At 43.4% G+C, this 22,903-nt stretch overlaps 1 protein-coding gene across 12 annotated transcripts in view; it reads right to left on the bottom strand.

Annotated features, from left to right (window-relative positions):
• The window catches only part of RAPGEF2 (Rap guanine nucleotide exchange factor 2), a 624,821-nt gene that overhangs the window by 54,099 nt on the left and 547,819 nt on the right, over positions 1 to 22,903 (bottom strand). For all 12 annotated transcript variants that reach the window (XM_029617182.1, XM_029617118.1, XM_029617324.1 and 9 more), the window contains 5 exons: positions 22,402 to 22,509; positions 22,086 to 22,289; positions 16,962 to 17,070; positions 14,961 to 15,207; positions 6,773 to 6,930 (listed from right to left, as the gene is read on the bottom strand). In XM_029617182.1, the coding sequence (XP_029473042.1) occupies positions 6,773 to 6,930; positions 14,961 to 15,207; positions 16,962 to 17,070; positions 22,086 to 22,289; positions 22,402 to 22,509 (826 nt within the window). The remainder of the gene's footprint in view (positions 1 to 6,772; positions 6,931 to 14,960; positions 15,208 to 16,961; positions 17,071 to 22,085; positions 22,290 to 22,401; positions 22,510 to 22,903) is intronic.

Here is a 22,903-nt window from a genome sequence, read left to right as displayed (position 1 = left end):
GTAAGAAAAATATATTAGTTACTGGAAACAGACAATAAAACATTTTGCACTGCCAGAAATGAAAATGACTGATATTTAATAGTTATAATGGATTTTCTTGATAGCTGGGGTCAAGTCATTCAATGTAATTATGACTTATCTTCCCCCTAACATCTTTTTAACCTCATTCTCCTTCTTCTCATGGCTCTACATTGGCTCCACATTAAGTTTAAACTACTTCTCGCCTACAAGTGCATTCACTCTTCAGCTCCATGCTATCTCCCTCTCCACGTCCCTTCTCTGTGACCTCTGCTTGTTGGGCAGCTGCTCTTATCTGGGCTCTTCTCCACTTCGAAGTCCAGCCTCACATTTTCTGTTTTCTAGCACTGTATGCTTGGAATGGCTTTCCTGAGTTGGTGAGTCTTGGCTCTATCTCTGGCCATTTTCAAGTCTCTTTGAGACTGCTTTGAAATCCAGACTCTTCCTGATCTTGTCCCTTTCACATTAAATATGTTTTCTCTGCAATAGTTAAGTGTTTGCTAGAAAATTATTTGCCTTGACTGAGTGGTCCATGGAGCAGGGGCTATTTTTTATGTATCTGTAAGCGCTATGTATGCCTACTAGTACTATAGAAATGTCAAGTAATAGTGGTAGTAGTAAGTAACCCTTGAAATCCATGACAACACTGGATTTGAACAAAACACAATTTTAGTGGCTGTTTTGCCACTGAACACCCAATTGTCTTCAAAGAGATGGTAATCACAGAACCCTAACCCAATGAGTTTTATTTTTTCCTAAATCTAACTGACCAACTTGATGAACAGGCCATTTATATGCTTACCCTAGATATTTGAGTGAGCTGTTTCTCTAGTGTAAGACAAAGTACAGTTATTTCTAAAATTATAAAGTACAGTCTTCACACACTAAAGAGCAAAGAGGTTGTCAGATGACATGAGAGCATTAAGCACACAATAACATTTCAAACGCTACAGTAGCTACGTGCTGGCAATGTCTTATGCACCAACTCATTTCTTTCTATCTTCTAATTTTAAGATCAGGAATATTGACAAACTGTTCGCCAACAGGGACAACCTGATCCACTCGGTCTGCACAGTACTGTGCAATCACAAGTCCGACTCAATCGCTAGTCTCCTCCCTCATTTGCCCCAACATTAATGTGTTTGTGCCAGTCCCCTACATGTTTGCATTCTGTCACCTCCACTGGATGTCTTTTCCAAGTGTCCATCATCCTTTCAGTGAAAAAGTACGTTCACCAGTTTTGAGCCTCCCTCCCTTCAGCTTCATATAAAGGATCCGCTTTCCAAGAGCTTCTCATTCTATGAAAAACGCTACCTTTGGGTACCTCACTGAAGCCTGCTGGAGATTTGAAGGTACCTAGCATTTAGATGCATGATAGGCTTTCATTTAAACACACAATCATAACAATTGCCAGTTTAAGGCACATGACTGCAATTTTAATAAACTGAAATAGCAATTTAAAAAACGCCACTTAGACTAGGACCGGGGGTCACAGAAAGCCTGGTGATGTCATGAAGCACAAGCGGAAAGTACACAGCCTGATATGCTTTATCCAGTGCTTCTGGATTATCATAAGTATGTCACATAGATGCCTGCTTCTGTAAAAATAAAGTATAGCTAATCAGGGAAAGAACTTATAAACAGTTCCTGAGATAATGAATCATTTTGGGCTGCATTTTTAGTTTTCATATTTTACAGAACTCCCAATTTAAAGGGAACAGAGATAGTCATGTATCTGTGCCTATATTGCAACAGCTACTTTTTAAAATAGCATTATATTCCATCAAGATGTTCTGACTGTAGGAAGACTTTCAAGCAGTGACTTTTTTTGTAAAAAGAAAGTCACGGGGACGTTTTTCAAGAAGAGCAGGCATAATGCAGCCAGGGGAAGAGCTGAAGCAGATTCATATCAGAGTCTAATCCAAGCAGATTCCTGCAGCCAGGGAGCTCATTCAGTTGAGCAGACTATAGTATAAGTTCATAACTAAGGCTAGGCCTTTGGCGATTCATGGTATGGTTGGGGTAGCGCACCCCCAGAATAGGGATTGGTCTTTTTTCTTTCCTCCTGTCTGCCTAACCTCGGCAGTGCAGGTTCTTCTAAGGGATGCACACAGTTTCCATATTCTGACTATGTCGTGTGCCCAGGCCTCATCCTAAAAGCTCTCGCAGTACATTTAAACGTGTGTATCCAACTAGACTAAAAATAGACTTCTTGCCCGGTTCTGCTTTCAGGAATGCTATTGCCAAGATCAGTTGAACACATTGTTCAACGTGACCTTTTTTACTATTTTAAAACATCAAAACTCGAGGATTACTTTATGTTCCTCTCCAAGGACAATTTCTATTTTCAACACATTAGGGGGACATGAAAAGCACAAGGCCAAATACACTCAAGACATACGCTGCAATCCTTTAGCACGCATACTAGAGTGTAGTGTTTCCTGAACATTTTATCACGTGATTTGATTTATTGCTTACGTCATGTAAGCTGTGATACCTTTTAAAGAATGTCCCCCGAGCCCCCAAAAAAGATTCTGTAAAGAAAGGGACAAAAAGGTCCCTTTCTCCAGATGGCCCTTCTTGAAATCTACATTATATAGCCAACATATATCTGTAGTTTGTATGTGTGTGTGTGTGTGTGTATAAATATATATATATATATTACAAAAAAACAAACATCTCCACCTCAAAAAAAGTAAAAAAGCCAGTTCATATCTTCACAATAGCAACTGGAGTAGCATAATGGTGATTTGATTTTCATACCATTTATGTGAGATAAGGTGTAATCATAGCTGGCTGAAAAAACACCCACTGGTTAATTTTATAACAGCTATAACATGTGGGTAATATCACCTCCTCCCAAATACGTGTAAAAAAAACAACAAAAAAACCCCGAAACAACTTTAAACACATTGAAACAGGTTTCATCCACAATTTCTTAAGGTGAATGCCAACAAAGCCACAGTTCATTTACTGAAAAAAAAAAAAAAAAAGCTATCATTTGCATAACTCAAACCCCAATGCGGTGAAGCCACAATACATTTAAAGCAGCACGTTTTCATTTGCATAAATGAAGCCCCTATAAAGACCTTTGTTTCACCAAAAAGGCTTCCTGAGGGGATTTGTTGTATCAAGTACGAATACAGTATTGAACTTATCTTTTTAACAGGCAAATAAAAGAAATCCAAGCTTGCATCATAACTGGCTGCAACTGCATAACGCCACTATTGTGGCTTACAACCTCACGCTGCCTCTGATCCGTTTGTTCAAAGCTCCAGCCAGCTATGATTACACCTTACCTCACATAAATGGTATGACTATAAAATCACCATTATGCTATTCTGAGGATATGAACCGGCTTTTTCACCCTTTTGATGTGGCAGAGGTGTGCGCTAGGTTTCTGTATTAGTGTTTTTACTATTGTGACATCTTCCAGTTTTTCAGCAAGACTGCCATTTTGCGTTTACCTACAAAATATATATGTTACTCAACAGCAATCACAATAGCACAGAAGCATAGATGTGTTCAGCCATTAAAGGACCATAAGGGCCGTCTAAGTCTGTCCAAATTTTCTGATGCAGTGCCATAGGCCCCAGTGATCTCTGGCTTTCTCTTCACCTTTTCACAACCAGGAATCTTGTGTGCTTATCCTAGGCCTTTTTTTATTTTTTAAAAACTCTTTATTTATGAGTTTCAAGGCACACAAACAGCAAACACAAGTAGAGAATGAACAAAGATCATGATCCAACTTAACAGCCATTAAATAAAAAACAGATCTAAAACATTTCACCTTAAAAATCAAGTAGCATTTTCAAGATATAACAGCAGAGATCATTACTTAAAAAGAGTACAGACCCATCAGGAGTCTGGAACAGTGTCCACAGCCTCAACAAGATATCTGTGGTAGGGACCCCAGATCTCATTATATTTGCATTATTCAGGTCTCATCACATATCTTATACACTCAATATCAGCAATAGTACGCACTTGCTTACGCCAATGGTCAAGACAGAGATTCCTTTTCCAAAAGGTGGCAATAGTAAAACGTGCTGCCAGCAATAAATTACAATATAGTAAACTCCCATATCAAAACAGCACTAACTGCCAGCACTCAAACAGTAACAACCCTACCTATGAAAAAACACTGCAATTATTACACTAGGCCCTAAAACATCAATATACATCCTATTAGGAAAACAGAACCAGCCAAACTGCTATAGATCCCTATATAGAAACTATACCAACAGAATATCTCACTTTGGTCTGGCATAGGAAGAATACAGAAAGACCCTCACCAAATTCAGAATAGAGAGAACAAAATATAAAAAGAACAATATAGAAAAAAACTGAACTAGAAACTGCAACAAGCAGGTGCATATAGAAAACAAACATTACCATTCTTCATAAAACATCAAGAAATAAAACAATGAAATATAAAACATAATAATAAAATCATACTAAACATTGAACAAATATTTCAAAACAGACAACAAATAGAATATCCAATAACTGAACATTCAAAGAGCCAAATAATCAAAATACTTAGCCAGATAAGTCATACTTATCCAGCTAAATGGCATCACTGAATATCTGGCTAGCATCAGCAGTCACCACTTAGCTGGATAGGTGACTTATCTGGGTAAGATTTTAGCTGGATAACTGGGGCAGGGAATGGGCGGATCTGAAAGGATAAAGTTAGCCGAATAACTTATCAAGCCGACTTCAATATTCAGTTAGCTGTCCTAAAGTTTGCAGGATAAAATTGAGATAGCCAGGTATATTCAGCAGTGCGGGCTAAGTTAGCTGGTTAATTTTTTCCTGCTAACTTGCAGGATAAAATTATGGATCCCATAATTTTTTTTTAATTTTCTGTTTTCAAATATTATTATTGGTGTTTGGGAGACATATCAATAATACCCAATAATTAAAATAAATAAGGATAAAAAAAATCCACTGCTCTCCATACCTGGGAACAATCGATTTCCAGTCATCCTAAAACTGCTTGGATTATTAGCAGGAGAGAGGGAGGTGCACAAACTTTCTCCTTCTTTCCCCACACAATGCATGCACATACACTCTCATATACACACATGCAAGCGGGCTCCCAATCGCTCTCTCTCATAGGCACACACATACACAAGCAGGCTCTCAATCCTACACACACACACAAGCAGGCTCTATTACACAATTGTGCCTCTGCTTATTTTTCAGCCCCACCGGCTTGGGATCCAGTTCGCTGCCACATCTCTCCAATTCCTTTGGCCCCGCCGGCCTGGCCTCTGGCAGTGGCCAGCTACCACGTTGCTCCTCTTCTCCTTTGGCCCTGCCTCCACCGGTGGCCGGCTGCTCATTGCCCCTCTTCTCCTTTGGTTCTGCTGGCAGCCCGCTGCCGCACTGTTCCTCTTTTCCTTTGGCCCCGTCGGCCTAGCCTCCGGTGGCGACTCACTGCCGCATTGCTCCTCTTCCATCTTTGGCCCGCCGGCCTGGCCTCTGATGGTGACTCGCTGCAGAGTTGCTCCTCTTCTCCTTTGGTTCTGCTGGCCTGGCCTCTGCTGGCAGCCCGCTGCCGCACTGTTCCTCTTTTCCTTTGGCCCCGTCGGCCTAGCCTCCGGTGGCGACTCACTGCCGCATTGCTCCTCTTCCATCTTTGGCCCGCCGGCCTGGCCTCTGATGGTGACTCGCTGCAGAGTTTCTCCTCTTCTCCTTTGGTTCTGCTGGCCTGGCCTCTGCTGGCAGCCCGCTGCTGCACTGTTCCTCTTTTCCTTTGGTCCTGCCAGCCTAGCCTCCGGTGGCAACTCACTGCCGCATTGCTCCTCTTCCATCTTTGGCCCGCCGGCCTGCCCTCTGATGGTGACTCGCTGCAGAGTTTCTCCTCTTCTCCTTTGGTTCTGCTGGCCTGGCCTCTGCTGGCAGCCCGCTGCTGCACTGTTCCTCTTTTCCTTTGGTCCTGCCAGCCTAGCCTCCGGTGGCAACTCACTGCCGCATTGCTCCTCTTCCATCTTTGGCCCGCCAGCCTGGCTTCTGATGGTGACTCGCTGCAGAGTTGCTCCTCTTCTCCTGCAGCCTGGGTTCTGGCAGCAGCCCATATTTTCTCTTCTTCCCTTGGTTGCTTGCACGTTGACTTCCAGTGGCTTCTTTAGGCTGTTTGGGCTCACCAGTGTGCAAGGACACAGCACAACAAGCAACAAAATGCAGTAGTTATACTGCTGCCTTTCATCATGAGACCAGCCCACCGATCTGTACATCGCCTTGTCACACGGCTTCACTACCTTGAGTTCAACAGCTATGATCACTCCCAAGGTCCCTTTCCTGGCTGGTGTACATCAGCTTCTCACCATACTGTACTGCACTTTTTTGTACTAAATCTTACCTGGCAAGCATTAAAACCCTCTTTTAATGCTTTCTTAGATCACTTCTCATTCTGCCTACTCCCTCAGAGTTGCAGATCTTAATGTCATCCACAAAGCATTCTAAAACTAAATACTGTGACTGTACGGTTTGTACAGGTTAACCACTACAATACAGATAGCCTACAGGTCCTTTTATTGTAGGTTTTTAACAAACCTGTTCTATAATAGCATCTCATGGGGAAAGAAAATTATATGCTTAAATTATATTCAGCTCATTTTAAAAGGACAACACATACAACCAATACAGGAAACAACTGATCTGTACAGCTATGTTCTGATATGCATTTGGGAAAAGTGTTGAGACAAGGAAAAAATGTCATAAAAAGGAGGAAACTGAAGCTCACCTGGAGTGGTACTGAAGTCCAAGATGCGGTGATGAGATTGCAGTAAATCTGGATTACTAGATGACAGAGTCCCACTGACAGGTAGAGCTGCAGGTATGTGTTTTGTCTGCCTCAGTCCTACGATGCTGTCGTCCTGAGACTGACCAATCCCAATGTCGCTGTGCAGGAAAGGATAACACAAGGCTAGATACGCAGAAATTAAGTAGCTGAAGCTTTGTTTCAAAAGCACCCAGAGATTTACCATCTCAGCATAAAAAAAACAGTCATTCTGAGGCCCCATGAACTATGTTTAAAGTGCATTAATGTTCTCAGTATAATTCTTTCACACACTTTTGTACCTTGTTCAAATGATCATGGTTTACCTGCCTGCTAAACCTGTTCAGAGCTCTCTCTCAGGAGACGCTGGCTTGCACAGAAGAAATAATTTGATTTTGAGCAATTTTCATTCATCTTCTCTCTTTTCACTTGATTATTCGTGTTAAATCAGAGATTTTTTATTTTTAAACATGAAAATGTTGAAAAGGAGCAATTCTGCAGCTGAAAGCAGATTCTAAAGCAATAAAAAAATTCTGCAGCCACTTCTGCCTCTGTGGAATACAAGGGATCTTGAACCACCTTGAGATACAAAACTAGAGCTGCTGAACAGAATAAATTAGAAGGGACAAAAGCTGTCTTTAGATCTATGCATTTATATTCTAACCTCTCAAAAAATATTCAGAGAAATAAGCCACTGACAGCCTTTGTATTTTGTGTTCTGAAGATGAAACACTTAACCAGCGACAATGAAATGCCATAACTTGTTAGGATAGAAGAGGTTTGTGCTTCTAGGCACTGTCCGTGGTGCTTGGGTGTGTGAGAAATATCACACCCACGTAACTCCTCATCACTGAGATCACACGTGATTATTGAGGGGGGTGAACTGCTGACTGCTATCCAGTAAAAAGTAATCAAGTGAAGGGCACCACTTCTCTAACTCATCAGGAGCTCACGAAATGAAAACAGCAAAGGCAAATTAATCTAAAGACAAATACAGAAATACAGACTGTGCAATTTAGCAGAGAATAATACATTTGGGCTGCATAACACTTTTACCTTTCAAATGCATATGCCGAGTTGCTGCATCTCAAATATATTTTAAACCTTGATACTGCAGGGCACAGGGCACTCGTGCGTCGGCGCGCCTATTTTGCATAAGCAGCCGGCGTGCGCACAGCCCCGGGGCTTCGTAAAAGGGGAGGGGGCGTGGCGCCAGTCCGGGGGCGTGGTCGAGGCCTCCGGACCAGCCCCTGGGTTGGGTGATGGCGCCAGCAGCCTGCTGGTGTGCGCAGATTTACGCCTGCTTTCAGCAGGCGTAAATCTGCCAACAAAGGTAGGGCCGGGGGGGTGGGTTAGGTAGGGAAAGGGAGGGGAAGGTGCGGGTAGGTGGAAAGAAAGTTCCCTCCGAGGCTGCTCCGATTTTGGAGCGGCCTCGGAGGGAACAGGCAGCGTGTGCCGGGCTCGGCGCGCACAAGTTGAACGAATGTGCACCCCCTTGCGCGCGCCAACCCAGGAATTTAAAAGATACGCGTGGCTACACGCGTATCTTATAAAATCCAGCGTACTTTTGTTCGCGCCTGGTGCGCGAACAAAAGTACGCGCTCGCGCAAAATTATGAAATCTACCCCATAAACAGTTAATGAGATGGCAGTCATTAGGGGGTCAAATAGCTCCAGAGATTAAATTGTTTAAACCAGTATTTCCCAACCTTTACAAAACCAAGGGACATCTACATTAACAAAAATGTGTTATATTATCCTCCACAGAGCAAGCAGTGTGGACACGGAGAGGACTCATATAGCCAAAAGAAGAGCTGGTGAAGCACTGAAAACCTTACAAGTCTCTCTCTTAAATTTTAAATCAAAGGGAGACAGGGGCGAGGCGGAGGCAAACATGACCACGTCATGATGTACCAGATCCCTCTATATACAAACGCAGGAGAAGGGAGAAGCCAATGTGGTGCGGGCAGCTGCCTCAGTTTGTTACCTTGGCTGCTGCCCGCGGCGACTGCTGCTCCCAACATGCAAAGTCAGTCACAGCACACGCTCTTCCTAAATCACTTAGTCTGGGGCTAGGACAGAGGATGGAAGGATTGAAAAGAGGAGGTGAGTGCAATGTGTGTGCAGCACGCTAATTATCACAGTCTAGGGCTCATGCTGTAGCTAGGACGAAGAGGCATAAATGATTACACATAGCCCCAGAAAACATCTTCAATATGTTTTAAGAGCCATCGCTGGTGCTGCAAGGTGTTCGGACCCAGGTGCTGGTCTGGACCTGAGCGTCAGGCAGCGGTGACTTTTCCGTGGCGCACCTGATCACTGGCTGGGGAACACTGGCTTCAATTGTTATTTATTTATTTAAAAACTTTTATATACCGGTATTAGTATGCATACATCATACCGGTTTACAATGTAACTTTAAAGGTAGAAATTACAATGAACAGGGAGGGCGAACAAGGAGGAGTATACAAAGAGCAGGAGGTGGAGGAATTAAAGCAATAAATAAAAACTGCAACGGACTATTTACAGGAATATACAAGGCGTAGGCAAGATACTTGCCTACGCCTTGTATATAATTCCTTGTTATACGCCTTGTTATAATTCCTTCCACTGGGTTAAGGGCCAACAGCTAAATTTAAAGCTGCACTTGTGGGTTAGGCTGAAATGCCACCTCTCCAGGCTGTAAGGAGTAAATCATTTGCGCAGTTATTTACTCTGTGATTTGGCTCTCTGCTCTCTCACTGGACATGCGCAGGCATGATTCGACCTATCAAAAAACCTGTCCCCTGATGAGGACCTGGGGTGCAGCCTGAAATGCAGAACTTCAGAAAGCCTAAACAATTACTGACAAAAGCGCTCATTTTCTGGACTGCCCCTGTATAATAAAGCTGCTTGGCTGCATTCCAGCTTCAGTGCCTTTTGGTTGCATGGGATGCAGTGCTGCCTTTTATCAGGCAGGATTTGGGGTGCTTAGACACCTAGCACACAGTTTGATAAGGATTTGAAAGAATTAACATCAAAGACTGCTGCTGCCACTTCTGCTGTGAAGGAGGATAGAAAACTGCCATGTTCAGGAGCTAAACTCAGTTCAGCTTTTATCGGTTTCAAACTACTGATGTGCTTGAAGAATATATAAAGCACTGAATTTTCTAGTAAACACAGAAACAGAATTTGATTGCTCTTCTAATCTGCCCATTTCATTCCTGGTTCTCTCTGGTTTCCCTCTCATTTCTTCATGATTAATACTTCTCTAGGCTCATCAACGACTTTTTAAAAATCCATTACTGTTTCTGTCCCCACCACATCCACTGGGAGGCCATTCCATGCATCCTCCATCCTTTTACGGAAGAAATATTTTCTGTTGCTGATAAGTTTATCTACCTAGACCCTCATGCTGTAACATCTTATTCAAGAGCAGGGGTGCTCAAACCGGTCCTCTGGGCCCCCCCCAGCCAGTCGGGTTTTCAGGATATCCCTATGAATATGCATAAGAAATATTTGCATACACAGTAGTGTATACAAATAAATTTCTTCCTCAGGCAATGAATTCCAGACCTTAACTATGCATTGAGTGAAAAAGAATTTTCTTTGATTTGTTTTAAATGAGCTACTTGCTAACTTCATGGAGTGCCCCTTGGTCCTATTATCTGAGAGAGTGAATAACCAATTTACATTAACTTGTTCAAGTCCTTTCATGATTTTGTAGACCTCTATCAGATTCCCTCTCAGTCGTCTCTTTTCCAAACTGAACAGCCATAATTTCTTTAGCCTTTCCTCATGCGGCAGCTGTTCCATGCCCCTTATTTTGGTCGCCCTTCTCTGCACTTTCTCCAGTGCAACTATACGTTTTTTTAGATGCGAATTCCACACAGTATTCAAAATATGGTCTCACCATGGAGCGATACAGAGCATTATGACATCCATCCTTTTATTTTCAATTCCCTTCCTAATAATTCTTAACATTTTGTTTGCCGACGATTTCAATGTATTATGCACTATGGCCTGGATTTATCAAAATGCGGTAAGTACCGCATGCGATAGCAAAAGGGGTGTGTTTTATGCTAATATAGGATTTATCGCAATTTGCACTAATTACCTGTGCGAAGAGCTAAGTTAATGCAAATTGCGATACCATTTCAGATTCTGCGATAAGTGCCAGACCTGTTGTATTTCTGTCATTCAACCACCAGTTAATGGTCCTAGACACACAGGGGAGAGAGAGAGAGAGAGAGTTACCCAGGTAGAGAGTCCATCAAGCTAGGTTGAGAGAACATTGCCCAAATCTCATCTTGGAGTGAGTTTCCTCACTCCGAAGGCCAGCAAATGTTCACAAGAGACCACTGTTCTGTTCGTAGGTGTCACGTAGCATGTCAAAGTGGCCCCTAACCCCCTACACACTTACCTAATCCCCACCTCGAGTTACTAGGTGGGCCTACCCTAGGGATACAAATACCTGCCTATGGGCCATGCTATTATGGCCAGTCTCTCTCTCTCTCCCTCCCTCCCTCTCCAGAGCCTTCAAATTGTCTGAAATAAGCCTTACAGGACACATCGCAAATGGCGATGAAACCTCACCGCATGGTCACGGCTGCTATCGCACAGCCTAACGCATCTGAAAGAGGTGTTGTTAAAATCGGCGTTATGGCTGTGCGATAGCTCTTCGCAGGCAGGCTAACCCAGCCCACTCTCTGCCCCTAACTCCTCCTATTTTTGGAATTTGCATCGCACCATACGATATGGTGCGATCGCATGCGGTAAACACGTTTTCGCATGCGTTAAGGGCTTATCGCATGCGAAAACGGGGCTTTTCGCATGCGATAAGCCCTTAACATTTGCCCTTTGAATGTAGGCTTAGTCTGCAGGTAAAAAATCCTTGCAGACTTTATACTGCTGCACCCAGTTTGAAAGCGGCCTTTAAAACAGCTTTAGAGTTGACACTTAGAAAAACAATCTGTTGTAGATATCTTGCAGTAGTTGATTGTAAAGAAGGTATATACAGACCCTTGTATTCTGTCTAAAAAATTTACATCAAAAACCAAAGTAGGAATTTGTTTCATTGATCTATACAACATAATCTACACTTTCATCATGAAAGAACATTATAGAAACATTCCAAAAGTAATTAAAAATAAAAAAAAATCAAAGATTTTCTTCACACCCCCTTGACTCAATACTTGGTTGAAGACCCCTCTGCAGCAATAACAGCCAGGAGTCATTCGGGATAATGTTTAACAACTTTGCATGGCAGGATGGTAAAGTTTTTGCCCATTCTTCTTAGCAAAAGAGCTCAAACTCTTTCAAATTGGCCAGGGGACTGCAGGCTTCAAAAGACTTGCAACAGATTTTCTACAGGATTCAGGTCTGGCTTTGGCTGGGCCACTTGACGACTATGACTTACTCCTTGCTGAACTATTCCACTGTGCTTAGGATCATTGCCCTGTTGAAAAGTGCAATCTTCTCCCCAAGTCCCTACTCTCTGGCAGACTGGAACAGGTTTTCCTCCAGCATCTGCCGGTACTTTGCACCATCCATTTTTTCACAAGCATCCCTGTCTCTGCTAATATAAACATCCCCAAAGCATAACACCTACTGCAGCGGTGTCTGTGCAGAGTGATGTGCTGCGTTTGACGCCACACATATCACTTAGCACTGAGACTAGAAAGTTCCACTTTGATCTCATCACACCACAAAACCTTCCCCCACATGCATGCAAAGTCCCCTAAGTGTTTCTTTGTGCATGCAATGTGGCACATCATATAGTTTTTCTTCAGCAGTGGCTTCTTTCTTGCCCTGCGCTCCCATACAGGCCGTGTAGGTGCAGTAATCTTGAATTGGTTGAACTATCAGCATTTTGCCAAGCCTCAGCCACAGTACTGACTTTAGAGGGACGGCCTGACTGCGGCAGTGTCTTGAGGGTGACTGTTTCCACTTTACAATGATGGACCAGACAATGCCTCAAGGGATATTCAGAACTCATGAGAATTTTCTTATAGCTTTCCCCCAATCCGTACCTTGGAGTAACGCTGCCCCAGTGTTCTTTCAGCAGCTTCTTGCTCAGTTTTAGTTTGACTTTTGTGCAAATTCACTTCATACATCAGAAACAGCTAGGTTCTTCATCTAGCAGTATGCAAACCAGTTCAGCTACTGTGACTGGACACAGATAGGCTCCATTTAACTTATTATGGGCCTTGTTAGGGCACTAACTTATTATGGGTCTTAAGGCAATTTTGTGAACTGGAACTAATTTGTGTTTAATATGACAAAGGGTGTGAAGACTTATGCAATCAAGACTTTGGGGGGTTTTATTCGTAATTACTTATGAAATAGTTCTATATTTGTTCTTTCACTATGAAAGTGTTGAAACAAACTCTAATGCATTTTGGTTTGTATTTTTTAGACAGCAGAATGTGGAAAAATGTAGAAGGGTGTGAAGACTTCTACAAGGCACTGTATATAACTTCTTCACAATCAATCTTTATTTACTAAGCTTAAATTATTTTATGGGGTTTTTTCCCCGGATGTTTGCTTCATAAGTGATTCTGGCTCCTGGTCAGAGCACCAACATCACAAACACCTAAACAGAGCCACTTCTAGACGCAGCTGGTTCCTTGTACAAAAACAAGATTAGGATTAGGTTGGATTGATATTGGCAGTTTGAGCAAGAGCCCAGAATGAACAAGTAGAAAACACATTTGAAATACCTCCAGCGGAATCTGAATACATTTATAGTGTATCTGAAATAGCCTCATAATTTGTCATAAGAGAACAAATCAAATTCGTAGGTGAATACCAATAAAGTGATGCAGTAGCTCTAAACACCAACTTGCTCATTGCTGACCTCTTTTTACTTTACTCAATTTTCCTAGATATTTTTTCTACCTATTTAAGTTCTATCCTACATTGTCAAACATTTTTGAAACAAAAAAGATCATGCTGCCCATTAAAAAAAAAAAAAAAAAAAAAAATCAATATCCCTTGGGTGCACTTGCCAGCACTTTCAACTGAGCTGGAAACTCAGAGGAGCAGGAGGAAACTTCCAGATGAAACAAACCTCTATTGGGTGTCCATTTATGTTTTCTCTCTATTTTAAATCTCCTCCCAATGCACTTAGCTCAGTCACTGTAGCAGAAGCCGTCAGGGTTCTGAGAATCCAACGGTAAGCCCTGGGTGTCACCACTGTGCAATGATAGACCCCTTCCTTCTCAAAGGGCTGCGAGTGCTGCCTTCGTGACATCACCACCACCACCTCAGAGTGTGGAAGATCTGGCCGGCATGGCAGCCCACAGAGCCATAGGTTCAAGCTCACTGCATTTGTATTTAATATGCATAAGTGTACGGTTCCGACATGGATCGGCACGGCACTGCCCTGATTCACTGGTATAATGGTGGGTACGGCTAATTAGGAGGAGCTTTCAAAACCTTTGAACATTAATATCGCCTCAGAAAGGAAACACCTAAATGCAAAAAAGCGTGACGACAAAAACCTGTTTGCATTAACGGCACACTGAATTATCTAAAATGTTTTCTTAGCCTCGCCACTTCCATATCGTACCTCATTCTAAGATTTTCCATCAACCTACAAATGGATACACATTGTTACCTTCTCGACACACAGGGCCCTATTTTTGCTATAGGTAAAAGGAAGTATATATTGTTTAAATAGTTAAGCGTTTCAATGATTGTAACAAACTGTAACCATTTAAATAATACCTATCCCTAAACCTCCTGCAGCTGCTCTGCTCAAGCACTCCCTGTCCAACCCTCCAATGTGTGCCTGCGTCCTCCTTGGGCTGTCCAATAGTGGCCCAGCCTGCCTGATCGAGGAAAGGGAGACCTGGAAGTCAGCTGTGCATTGTGGCTCCAAGCCGTAGTGCAGAAAATGTGGATAACTGGAGATTAAAAAGGAAGATTTAACTGTTTGATATTCAACATCCCTAGCAAAGGCAGGAGAAAGTGCCTTTGAAAAAGGGCGAGACAGATTACTGCTGTAGGTGTACAACATGTAAAGTACGACATAGGACCTGAGAGAGGGTTTTCAATATCTGTACTGAACTCGCCCCCTCCTTCCTCTGCAATTCGTTTCATTCCTACAGTCTAATTAACAGCTCTAAACGAAACACACACACATCAGCAGTTTAAGCAAAAGTGCTCACTTGTACGGTTTCTGCGGTAGGATACTGATTCGAGTTTTATCGAGTATCTTCTTGAGCTTGTTTCTTCCTCCGACGGTGTTAGCTTTACTTTTCTTGTTCACTTTCTCGAGTCCTATCACCTGTTCCACATCCACAGCCAGATCGGGGATGGAATAACGACTGGCTTTCTTAATATCGCCAATTTTGGGCAGATGGGGAGCGCCGTTCCTTTTTTCCTCTGATAAGCGGGTAAGAAGCTCTTTAAACACTGGGTAGGATGAAAAAAGTACTAGATAAGCGCAGTGGAATGGCAGAACCAAGAAAGGCAAGTTGCAGGAATGGAGAAGTTGGCAAAGTTTACCACCCTTTCCCATCACTAAAAAGTGGAGTGTCCCTTGCGGTCTATGCACACACTTTTATGCGAGGAGGACTATCTTTTACCAGCATGAAGGTTGCAAGGTCTAGGACAGTAATGCTACAAATGCATGAGAAAAAGGTGTTGCTTGCTTGCCATTCTACCACACCAGCTTTTTTCCTTGTGTTCTATTTCTTTTACCATGCTTATTTCATCACCAACTTGCAAGTCTCTTCATTTTGATTGCATTTTTCAATACTGTAATTGTTAGACTTTTCTCTTACAGACAAATCCTTCCTCACGCAAGCGCAAACCACGCCCAGCCCGTCTCATGCAAACACATTCAGATCCAGCCTCTCTCACATAAACATGCACTATCCCCTTCACAGACATTCCCATCCCCAGCCTCCCTCACACATACACAAACACTTTTGGCCCAGCTTCCCTCCTGCAGACAGCCCCAGCCTATCTTACCATAGGCAAATATGTACAACCCCTGTCACAGATATTCCCATCCTCAGCTTTCCCCAGTAGATGGGTAAGCATGTCCAGCAACAGCTTCCCTCAAACAGACCCAAATATTTCCAGCCCCAGTCTCCCTCACAGTGATACAATCACACTCCACATTTCTCACAGACTTATCCAGCCCCGGCCTCTCTCACACAGACGCAAACATTTCCAGCCCTAGTCTCCCCTACAGTGATACAAACATGTCAAGCCTGCCTCACAGACACATCCAGCCTCCCTCATGAAGACACAAAAACGTCCTGACCCAGCCTCCCTCACACAGGCACAAACACATCCAGTCCTGGCCTCCTTCACGCAGATGCAAACATGTGCAGCCCCAACCTCTCTCACACAAGCACAAACACATCCAGCCCTGGTCTCCCTCACGCAGAGACAAACGCATCCATCCCCGGCCCGCCTCATGCAGACACAAACGCGTCCATCCCCGGCCCGCCTCATGCAGACACAAACGCGTCCAGCCCCGGCCCGCCTCATGCAGACACAAACGCGTCCATCCCCGGCCCGCCTCATGCAGACACAAACGCGTCCATCCCCGGCCCGCCTCATGCAGACACAAACGCGTCCATCCCCGGCCCGCCTCATGCAGACACAAACGCGTCCATCCCCGGCCCGCCTCATGCAGACACAAACGCGTCCATCCCCGGCCCGCCTCATGCAGACACAAACGCGTCCATCCCCGGCCCGCCTCATGCAGACACAAACGCGTCCATCCCCGGCCCGCCTCACGCAGACACAAACACGTCCATCCCCGGCCCGCCTCACGCAGACACAAACAAGTCCATCCCCGGCCCGCCTCATGCAGACACAAACGCGTCCATCCCCGGCCCGCCTCATGCAGACACAAACGCGTCCATCCCCGGCCCGCCTCATGCAGACACAAACGCGTCCATCCCCGGCCCGCCTCACGCAGACACAAACACGTCCATCCCCGGCCCGCCTCACGCAGACACAAACACGTCCAGCCCCGGCCCGCCTCATGCAGACACAAACACGTCCATCCCCGGCCCGCCTCATGCAGACACAAATTCCTTTTTTCTTCCAAACCTCTAAAAGCAATATAAACACAGCCTTAAAAATTAAAGCTCTACATTGAAAAATTTAACAAAGTTAACAGAAGGAGCCAAAAATGTTAAACTTACCAAATAAATTGGTTTTCACAGTGATGGATAAGTGAGTGTTGTTTCTAAGGATTTCCATGGCTTTGGACAGCTGAATGTTTTCAAAGTTTTGACCATTCACTTCTAATATCTAAAGGCAGAGATAAAGCAAAGTTGCTTACCTGTACTAGCTGTAAAAACAGTAGCTGACCAGTCACACAAGTGGATCAAGTGACCACACATGGCATCGAGTGGAGCAAAAGCTCCATAACTTTCTGATAAAAAGGAGAAGTCTTTGAGCATATGCAGGACTTTCTGACCTGTGGTAGCGCCTCAGCTACTCTTACTTTCCATATAGTCAAGCTTACGGAAAGGACTGAACAACTCCCGATGAGAGGAGGGTGGATTTATGTGATTGGGCAATTGCTTTCTTCAGAGAACATTTGCTATGGGCAGGCAACTTTACTTTCTCTGAAGATAAGCAGGTCCACCATGTCACACATGAGGGGCACTTTAGCTAGGGACTGTCTTTAACATAAAAGGAGAGAACAAGAAATATTTTTGTTGGGGATAGCTCTTTGTTAATGTTCTTAAGAAAATGGGAAGACTACCTGAAACAATAAAAATAGGTGAGTTGGCCTTTACTCAAAAAGGTCATGAGGACAGACAGTCCAAACCTACTATGCAGACAGGAGACCTTATCCAGGCCGTATTGTGATTTGAATGTGTGGACTGCCTTGCAAATCTCAAAGGATATAGACTTTAGATTGGCAACGGATATCACCATGGCTCTAACACTGTGAGACTTGACCTAGCCCTCTAAGGCCAGCACTACCTGGGTTTAAAAGAGAGAATTGAAGACTGCTACCCAATTGAAAACAGTGCGTTTTGTCACCACACTACCAGGTCTACCGGGGTAAAATAAAACAAAAACAGGGCTCGAGTCCTCTCCAACTCTCTTGCAGTCCAAAGTATGGAGACCTGTTTTGCCCTTATGGGCATGTGGTCTAGAGAAAAAATAGGGAAGTCTGACAATACTTTAAGCAGGAGTTCAGGATGCATGCATAGCACCCATGTATTATGATAAAATCTAAGGCAAGATGGATAAATCACTCTAGCCTGAAACTCACTGCCGTTACCAGATTAAGTAATCACCACAAAAAATATGACCTTCCATATCACATACTTGAGCTCCCAAGAGTTCAGAGGCACAAAAATGGCTTTCATCCATTGGATTAAAATCATCCTGACGTTGTATGGCACAGCAGGTGGCTTGACGGGAGGTTTTAACTGAATCTGCATGAATCTGACAATTAAAGGCTACATGATATAAGGTTTCTTTCTACATGGTGGAGATCAGCAGCAATCACACCGAGCTGGTTTTAAGGTCAGACTCAGAGATGTAGATGATAATGAAGCGGTCTTTAGGGGGGACAAAAGAAGGGATCTAGGGACCTGATTACACACCAAACAACAGATCTCTTCAATTTGATGCCATAAGATCTCCTAGTCTTGGAAGCCAGCAGGACTTAAGACAACTCATCCAAAAAAAAATGAGTGAATGAATTCATCTCCTTCAATATTCAGGCCAAGAGAGCAAAGGACTGATGTTGGGGTGGAGCAACAATCCCTGGTTTTACATGATCGAGGTTGGGGAAAATCTAACCTGAATGATTTCCTGAAGGTCATTTCCCGCAGCACTGGGAACAAATCTATATTGGCCAAAAAGGAGTTATAAGTATCATTCCCTTGTCTTTTCTGAGTTTTATCAAGCTTTTCACTACTAGGGTGCTGAAGAATACACTTACATAAAACCTGTTCCCAAAGACAGAAGGGGCCTGATATTCAACATATCCGGCTAAAAGGCAGCTTCTGAATATCCGGCCATGTTCAGCAGTCGCCAGTTAGCCAGATAACTACTTATCCAGCTAAGTAGAGGGCAGGATGAGGGCATATTGAGGAGGACCAACTTATCTGGCTAACTTATCAGGCTAGCAAAATTTAGATTTATCCGGCTAAGTTAGCCGGGTATGTTAGACCTGCTATTAAGCAGGTCAAAAGTTAGATGGATCAACTTATCCAAAAATTAGCTGCTTATATTCAGCGGTATGGCTGTGTCACTGAATATCCCAGTTAAGTTAGCTCAAGAAGTTTATCCGGCTAACTTTCCTAACCAGCTTTCTTTTGAACATCTATCTCAAGCTAGTTTGCCAGCTGATCCCCCACCCCAGTGCAGAAAGCTGGTACTTTCCTGTTCAAGATTGCTGCAAATATATTCTCTCTCTGGTGTGTCCCACTGGAGGGGGATTGTACTTGCCACTTATAAGAGTCCAGGGGAAGACTTAGTCTATCTGCCAAAACACTGTCCTTCCCTGTCAAGTATGTAGTTTTCAAGCCTATGCCAAGAGAGATGACAGTGTCTACATCTTCATTGCTTCTCAGAAGTTACCTGTTCCTCCCTGCTTGTTCAGGTAAAAGAAATAACAGAATTTCCCTAATCCAGGCAGACAGGTTGACTACATAATTTTAGAAAGCATTTATTGGATTCAGTATTGCCCTTAACATTAAGAGATGTGTGTAAAGCTTTCTCCTAAAGGAACCAGTGGCATGAAATATGAAGCCCTTCCAAGTGGCTCTCTAGCTCAGTTAGAACATCTATGGTTTGAACTGCTTGCAAAGGGAACACATGGAAGTTGTTTACTTATGAGTACTCGCCATAAACAGAAGGATAACCAACTACACAAAGGGGTGCTGCCACCTGACAGTGCTGTTATGAAACATTTTCTAGAAGGTTCTCTCTGGCATGCACAAGATTTATAATCTGGTTTAGAGTCTAGTTGCAATTCTGCAGGCTCTCAAGTGTCATATGTTGAGGAACTGTACTAACTCTTCCCCTCAAGACTTAGTGATTTTTGCATTTGGGTCACAGTGCAAATTTTGTGGACTCCTTGTTCAATCTTAAGTAGGAAGATTGAGACTTGGTTTGATGCCTGATCCTGTCCTTGGAATGAGGCACCCAAGAGTTTGGGGATCTCTTTGGTGAGAGCTGGCCAATTGTGGTTGACTTTCAGGATTGGGTGTTAAGCTTCAAGGCCAGTTTCTTGGAGTTAGGTTTAAGTCCCTGACAATGAAGGCACGGAGCTGGTCATTCTTGGACTCAACTATTCTGCTGACATCCTAGAGTAGATTTCATAGCCATCAGCCTTGTGGGACTTCCTAAGGCAGATTTAGTACACTTTATGATTGTCCGTGAAGGACATTTCTTATGTGCCCTTTGAACAGAATTTCAATCACTGGCCTGCTTCTCTGATGCAAAATCAAAAGCTGAAAAAAATTATTTCTTTAGAGAAATTGGAGGCCTGTCTGATGCCCCAATCATGAAGGACAAATATCAGGGAGGATTGTGGGAGTAGGGATTCAGCAGAACATCAAAGAAAAGATAAAACTTGAAGGGGGGCCAATAAAAACCTGACTAGAGAAAGAAGAGGGTAGAAAAATGTTTCTGGCCAAGGTCAGAGGGAAAATTAGCACAACTGCTGAAGAAAAGGCACAAAGCCTGCTGGAACATGTCTGACTGAGCCGGGGAATTGTGGGGCCCCTAGAGAACAGGAAGTCTCATACACATGCAGCAGAGACTTTTAGTCATCATAAGAAAGTAGGAAATGTCATTACACTCAGCACCACGTGTGGGCATGTGGTCCACGTGTGTGACATGGTGAACCTGCTTGCCTTCAGAGAAGGTGTTAGCATTGGCTCCTCATATGAAAAGCACTTCACTGAAATGACTTAACATCTCTAGAATATTTCTTCCAGTGAAGAGTGATATTTTTGGACCTCAGCTGTTTAGATATTAAATATTCTTCCTATATTTGAAGAAGCAGTACTAGTAAAATTGTTCTTCAGTTAACTAAATAAACTGACAGTTACACAAACTCATCAAGACCCCCTCCCCCTTTCCCTTTTTTAATGCCACTTCTGAGAGATGTCTCAGCATATTTGACAGCTCCTCTTCCATAGCACAGCCATAATTGTGAGCTATGGCAGAAGGGTGCTGCCCCTCGACAGAACTGCATGCAGATACATTTGAAGCATGGACACACCACCAACTTTACAGTGGGCTCAAGGAGGGAGTTTTCTAAAACTTATAGGAATGGCCACCATAACAGCTGCACACTTTCCATTCCCCAAAACATACCCACATTTAAGAAATGAAATATACTAGGACAGAAAAGAAAGAAGAATGAGATCAAGAGAGCAAGCAATAAGGCCAGGAAAGAGGTAAGTTCATTAGGGATGTGCATTTGTTTTCAATGAATGTAAACAATGCAATGAATGAGGCCATTTTTTGGTTCGTTCCAAATGGAACCAACTGAAAACTGTCTCCTTAAGAAATGGGCCTCCTCGGTGAAGAGCCTAGGCCCAGACCAGGCTGGGTCCCTGTGAACTCCTGGGAAACCAGAAGCTCCCACCCTGGCCCTCTCTTACCCTCTCTCTTCTAGATCCAGCAGTGAAATGGGCAGGAACAATGTCCAGTCATTTAAAATATGGTAAGTCCACCTGGGAACAGCAGCAAAGTGATATCTCAGATATGGATGGCACCATTTTGTTGTATGGCAATATGTTTCTACAGTCATATAATAAAATAGTGCTGGCCACATTGGAGGAAGGCACTAAAATGGCTTCACTTTTGCACCATCCCCAGGTGGACGGCGCCATTATTAAAGTAATTGGGTATCACTCCTATGTTTTGTCACTGGGTCTAGGAAGGGAGTAAGAGGGGTCAGTGATGGAAACTCCCCAGCCCTGGCACTTAACAAGGACCAGCCTGGGCCTCGACTTGTTTTTCATTTTCCTTTAAAGTCAAAGGGGAAAGCAATCCCTAGGCCAGGGCCAAAGCTGTCCAAGCCTAGGTCTCAGCAAAGAGGCCCAACTCAGGCCTAGGCCTTTGCATCAGGCCCATAAATGCCTAAGGATCGCTCCCCCCCATTGACTCCAATAGAAAACTAAAAACACAAATGGAATGAAACAAACATTTTTCTTTTGTTTGAAACAAACCAAGTGAATGGAGATGACCTACAAAATGAACCAATGATAAAACACATTTTGCCTCTGCACATTCCTAAATGTTTTACTCTGAAGGCTCTAGTTTTGAGGGTTGCACTGTACCTGATCACCACGTTTCAAGCCTGCTTCGGTTGCTTTGCTACCGGAATCCACACTGTCTACAAAGATTCCAAAACTCTTCTCTGATCCTCCCAGCAAGGTGAAAGGCAGAGGAGCTTCTCGTGACGGCTTCGTTAGTGTTATCAGCCTGCGTTTAGCTTTAGCAGCACATGCAATATTCAACAGCCTCAGATGTCCACCCATTTTCTACAGGAGATAACAATGGTGCAAAGAGTGAATGATATTTGGCAATAACACTAATTTCAAATGAACATGCTGGACACATCTCCCACCAAAGAAAATAAAGCAATAATCCTACCTCTCTTTCCAAATTATTTTCAAATTCTTCAAGAAAGCGAGTCATAGCAGGATCACCTTCAAAGTCATTAAAGTGATTGTTCACCCACAATAGAACTACCCGTGTAACCTGGAGGGATGGAAAAATTCAGGAAGTTTTTCTCCTGTTTATACAGTAAAGCAGCCCATTCCTAAAACTAACATACTCCATAGAAATCCAACTTTACCCATGGAGATACCAGATTGTCATCAAGTATGAACATCTTTTACTGCACCTACAGAACAAAAATGAGTCTCATAGACCTCCCAAGGAGGCAGCAGAATGTAAGAGGGTAAAAGGGGTAAAACCGCAAGGGAGTAATGGGCTAATAGAGAGAAAGAGGTCCCTTTCAGCATTTGTCCTGTTCTCTTTCTTTTCCAGAGAGATCTGTTTTATGCTAAGCTGTTTAGAGGTCTTTCATCTTAGCTCTCCCTTGATTTTAGTTGTTAAATTTCTTTCATATGCCTTAGGATTGTTGCCGATC

The sequence above is a fragment of the Rhinatrema bivittatum genome, chromosome 1, assembly GCF_901001135.1.
Source record: "Rhinatrema bivittatum chromosome 1, aRhiBiv1.1, whole genome shotgun sequence".
NCBI lineage: Eukaryota > Metazoa > Chordata > Amphibia > Gymnophiona > Rhinatrematidae > Rhinatrema > Rhinatrema bivittatum.
Note: the sequence above shows the minus strand (reverse complement) of the source record. Positions and strands in the feature narration are given on the sequence as shown.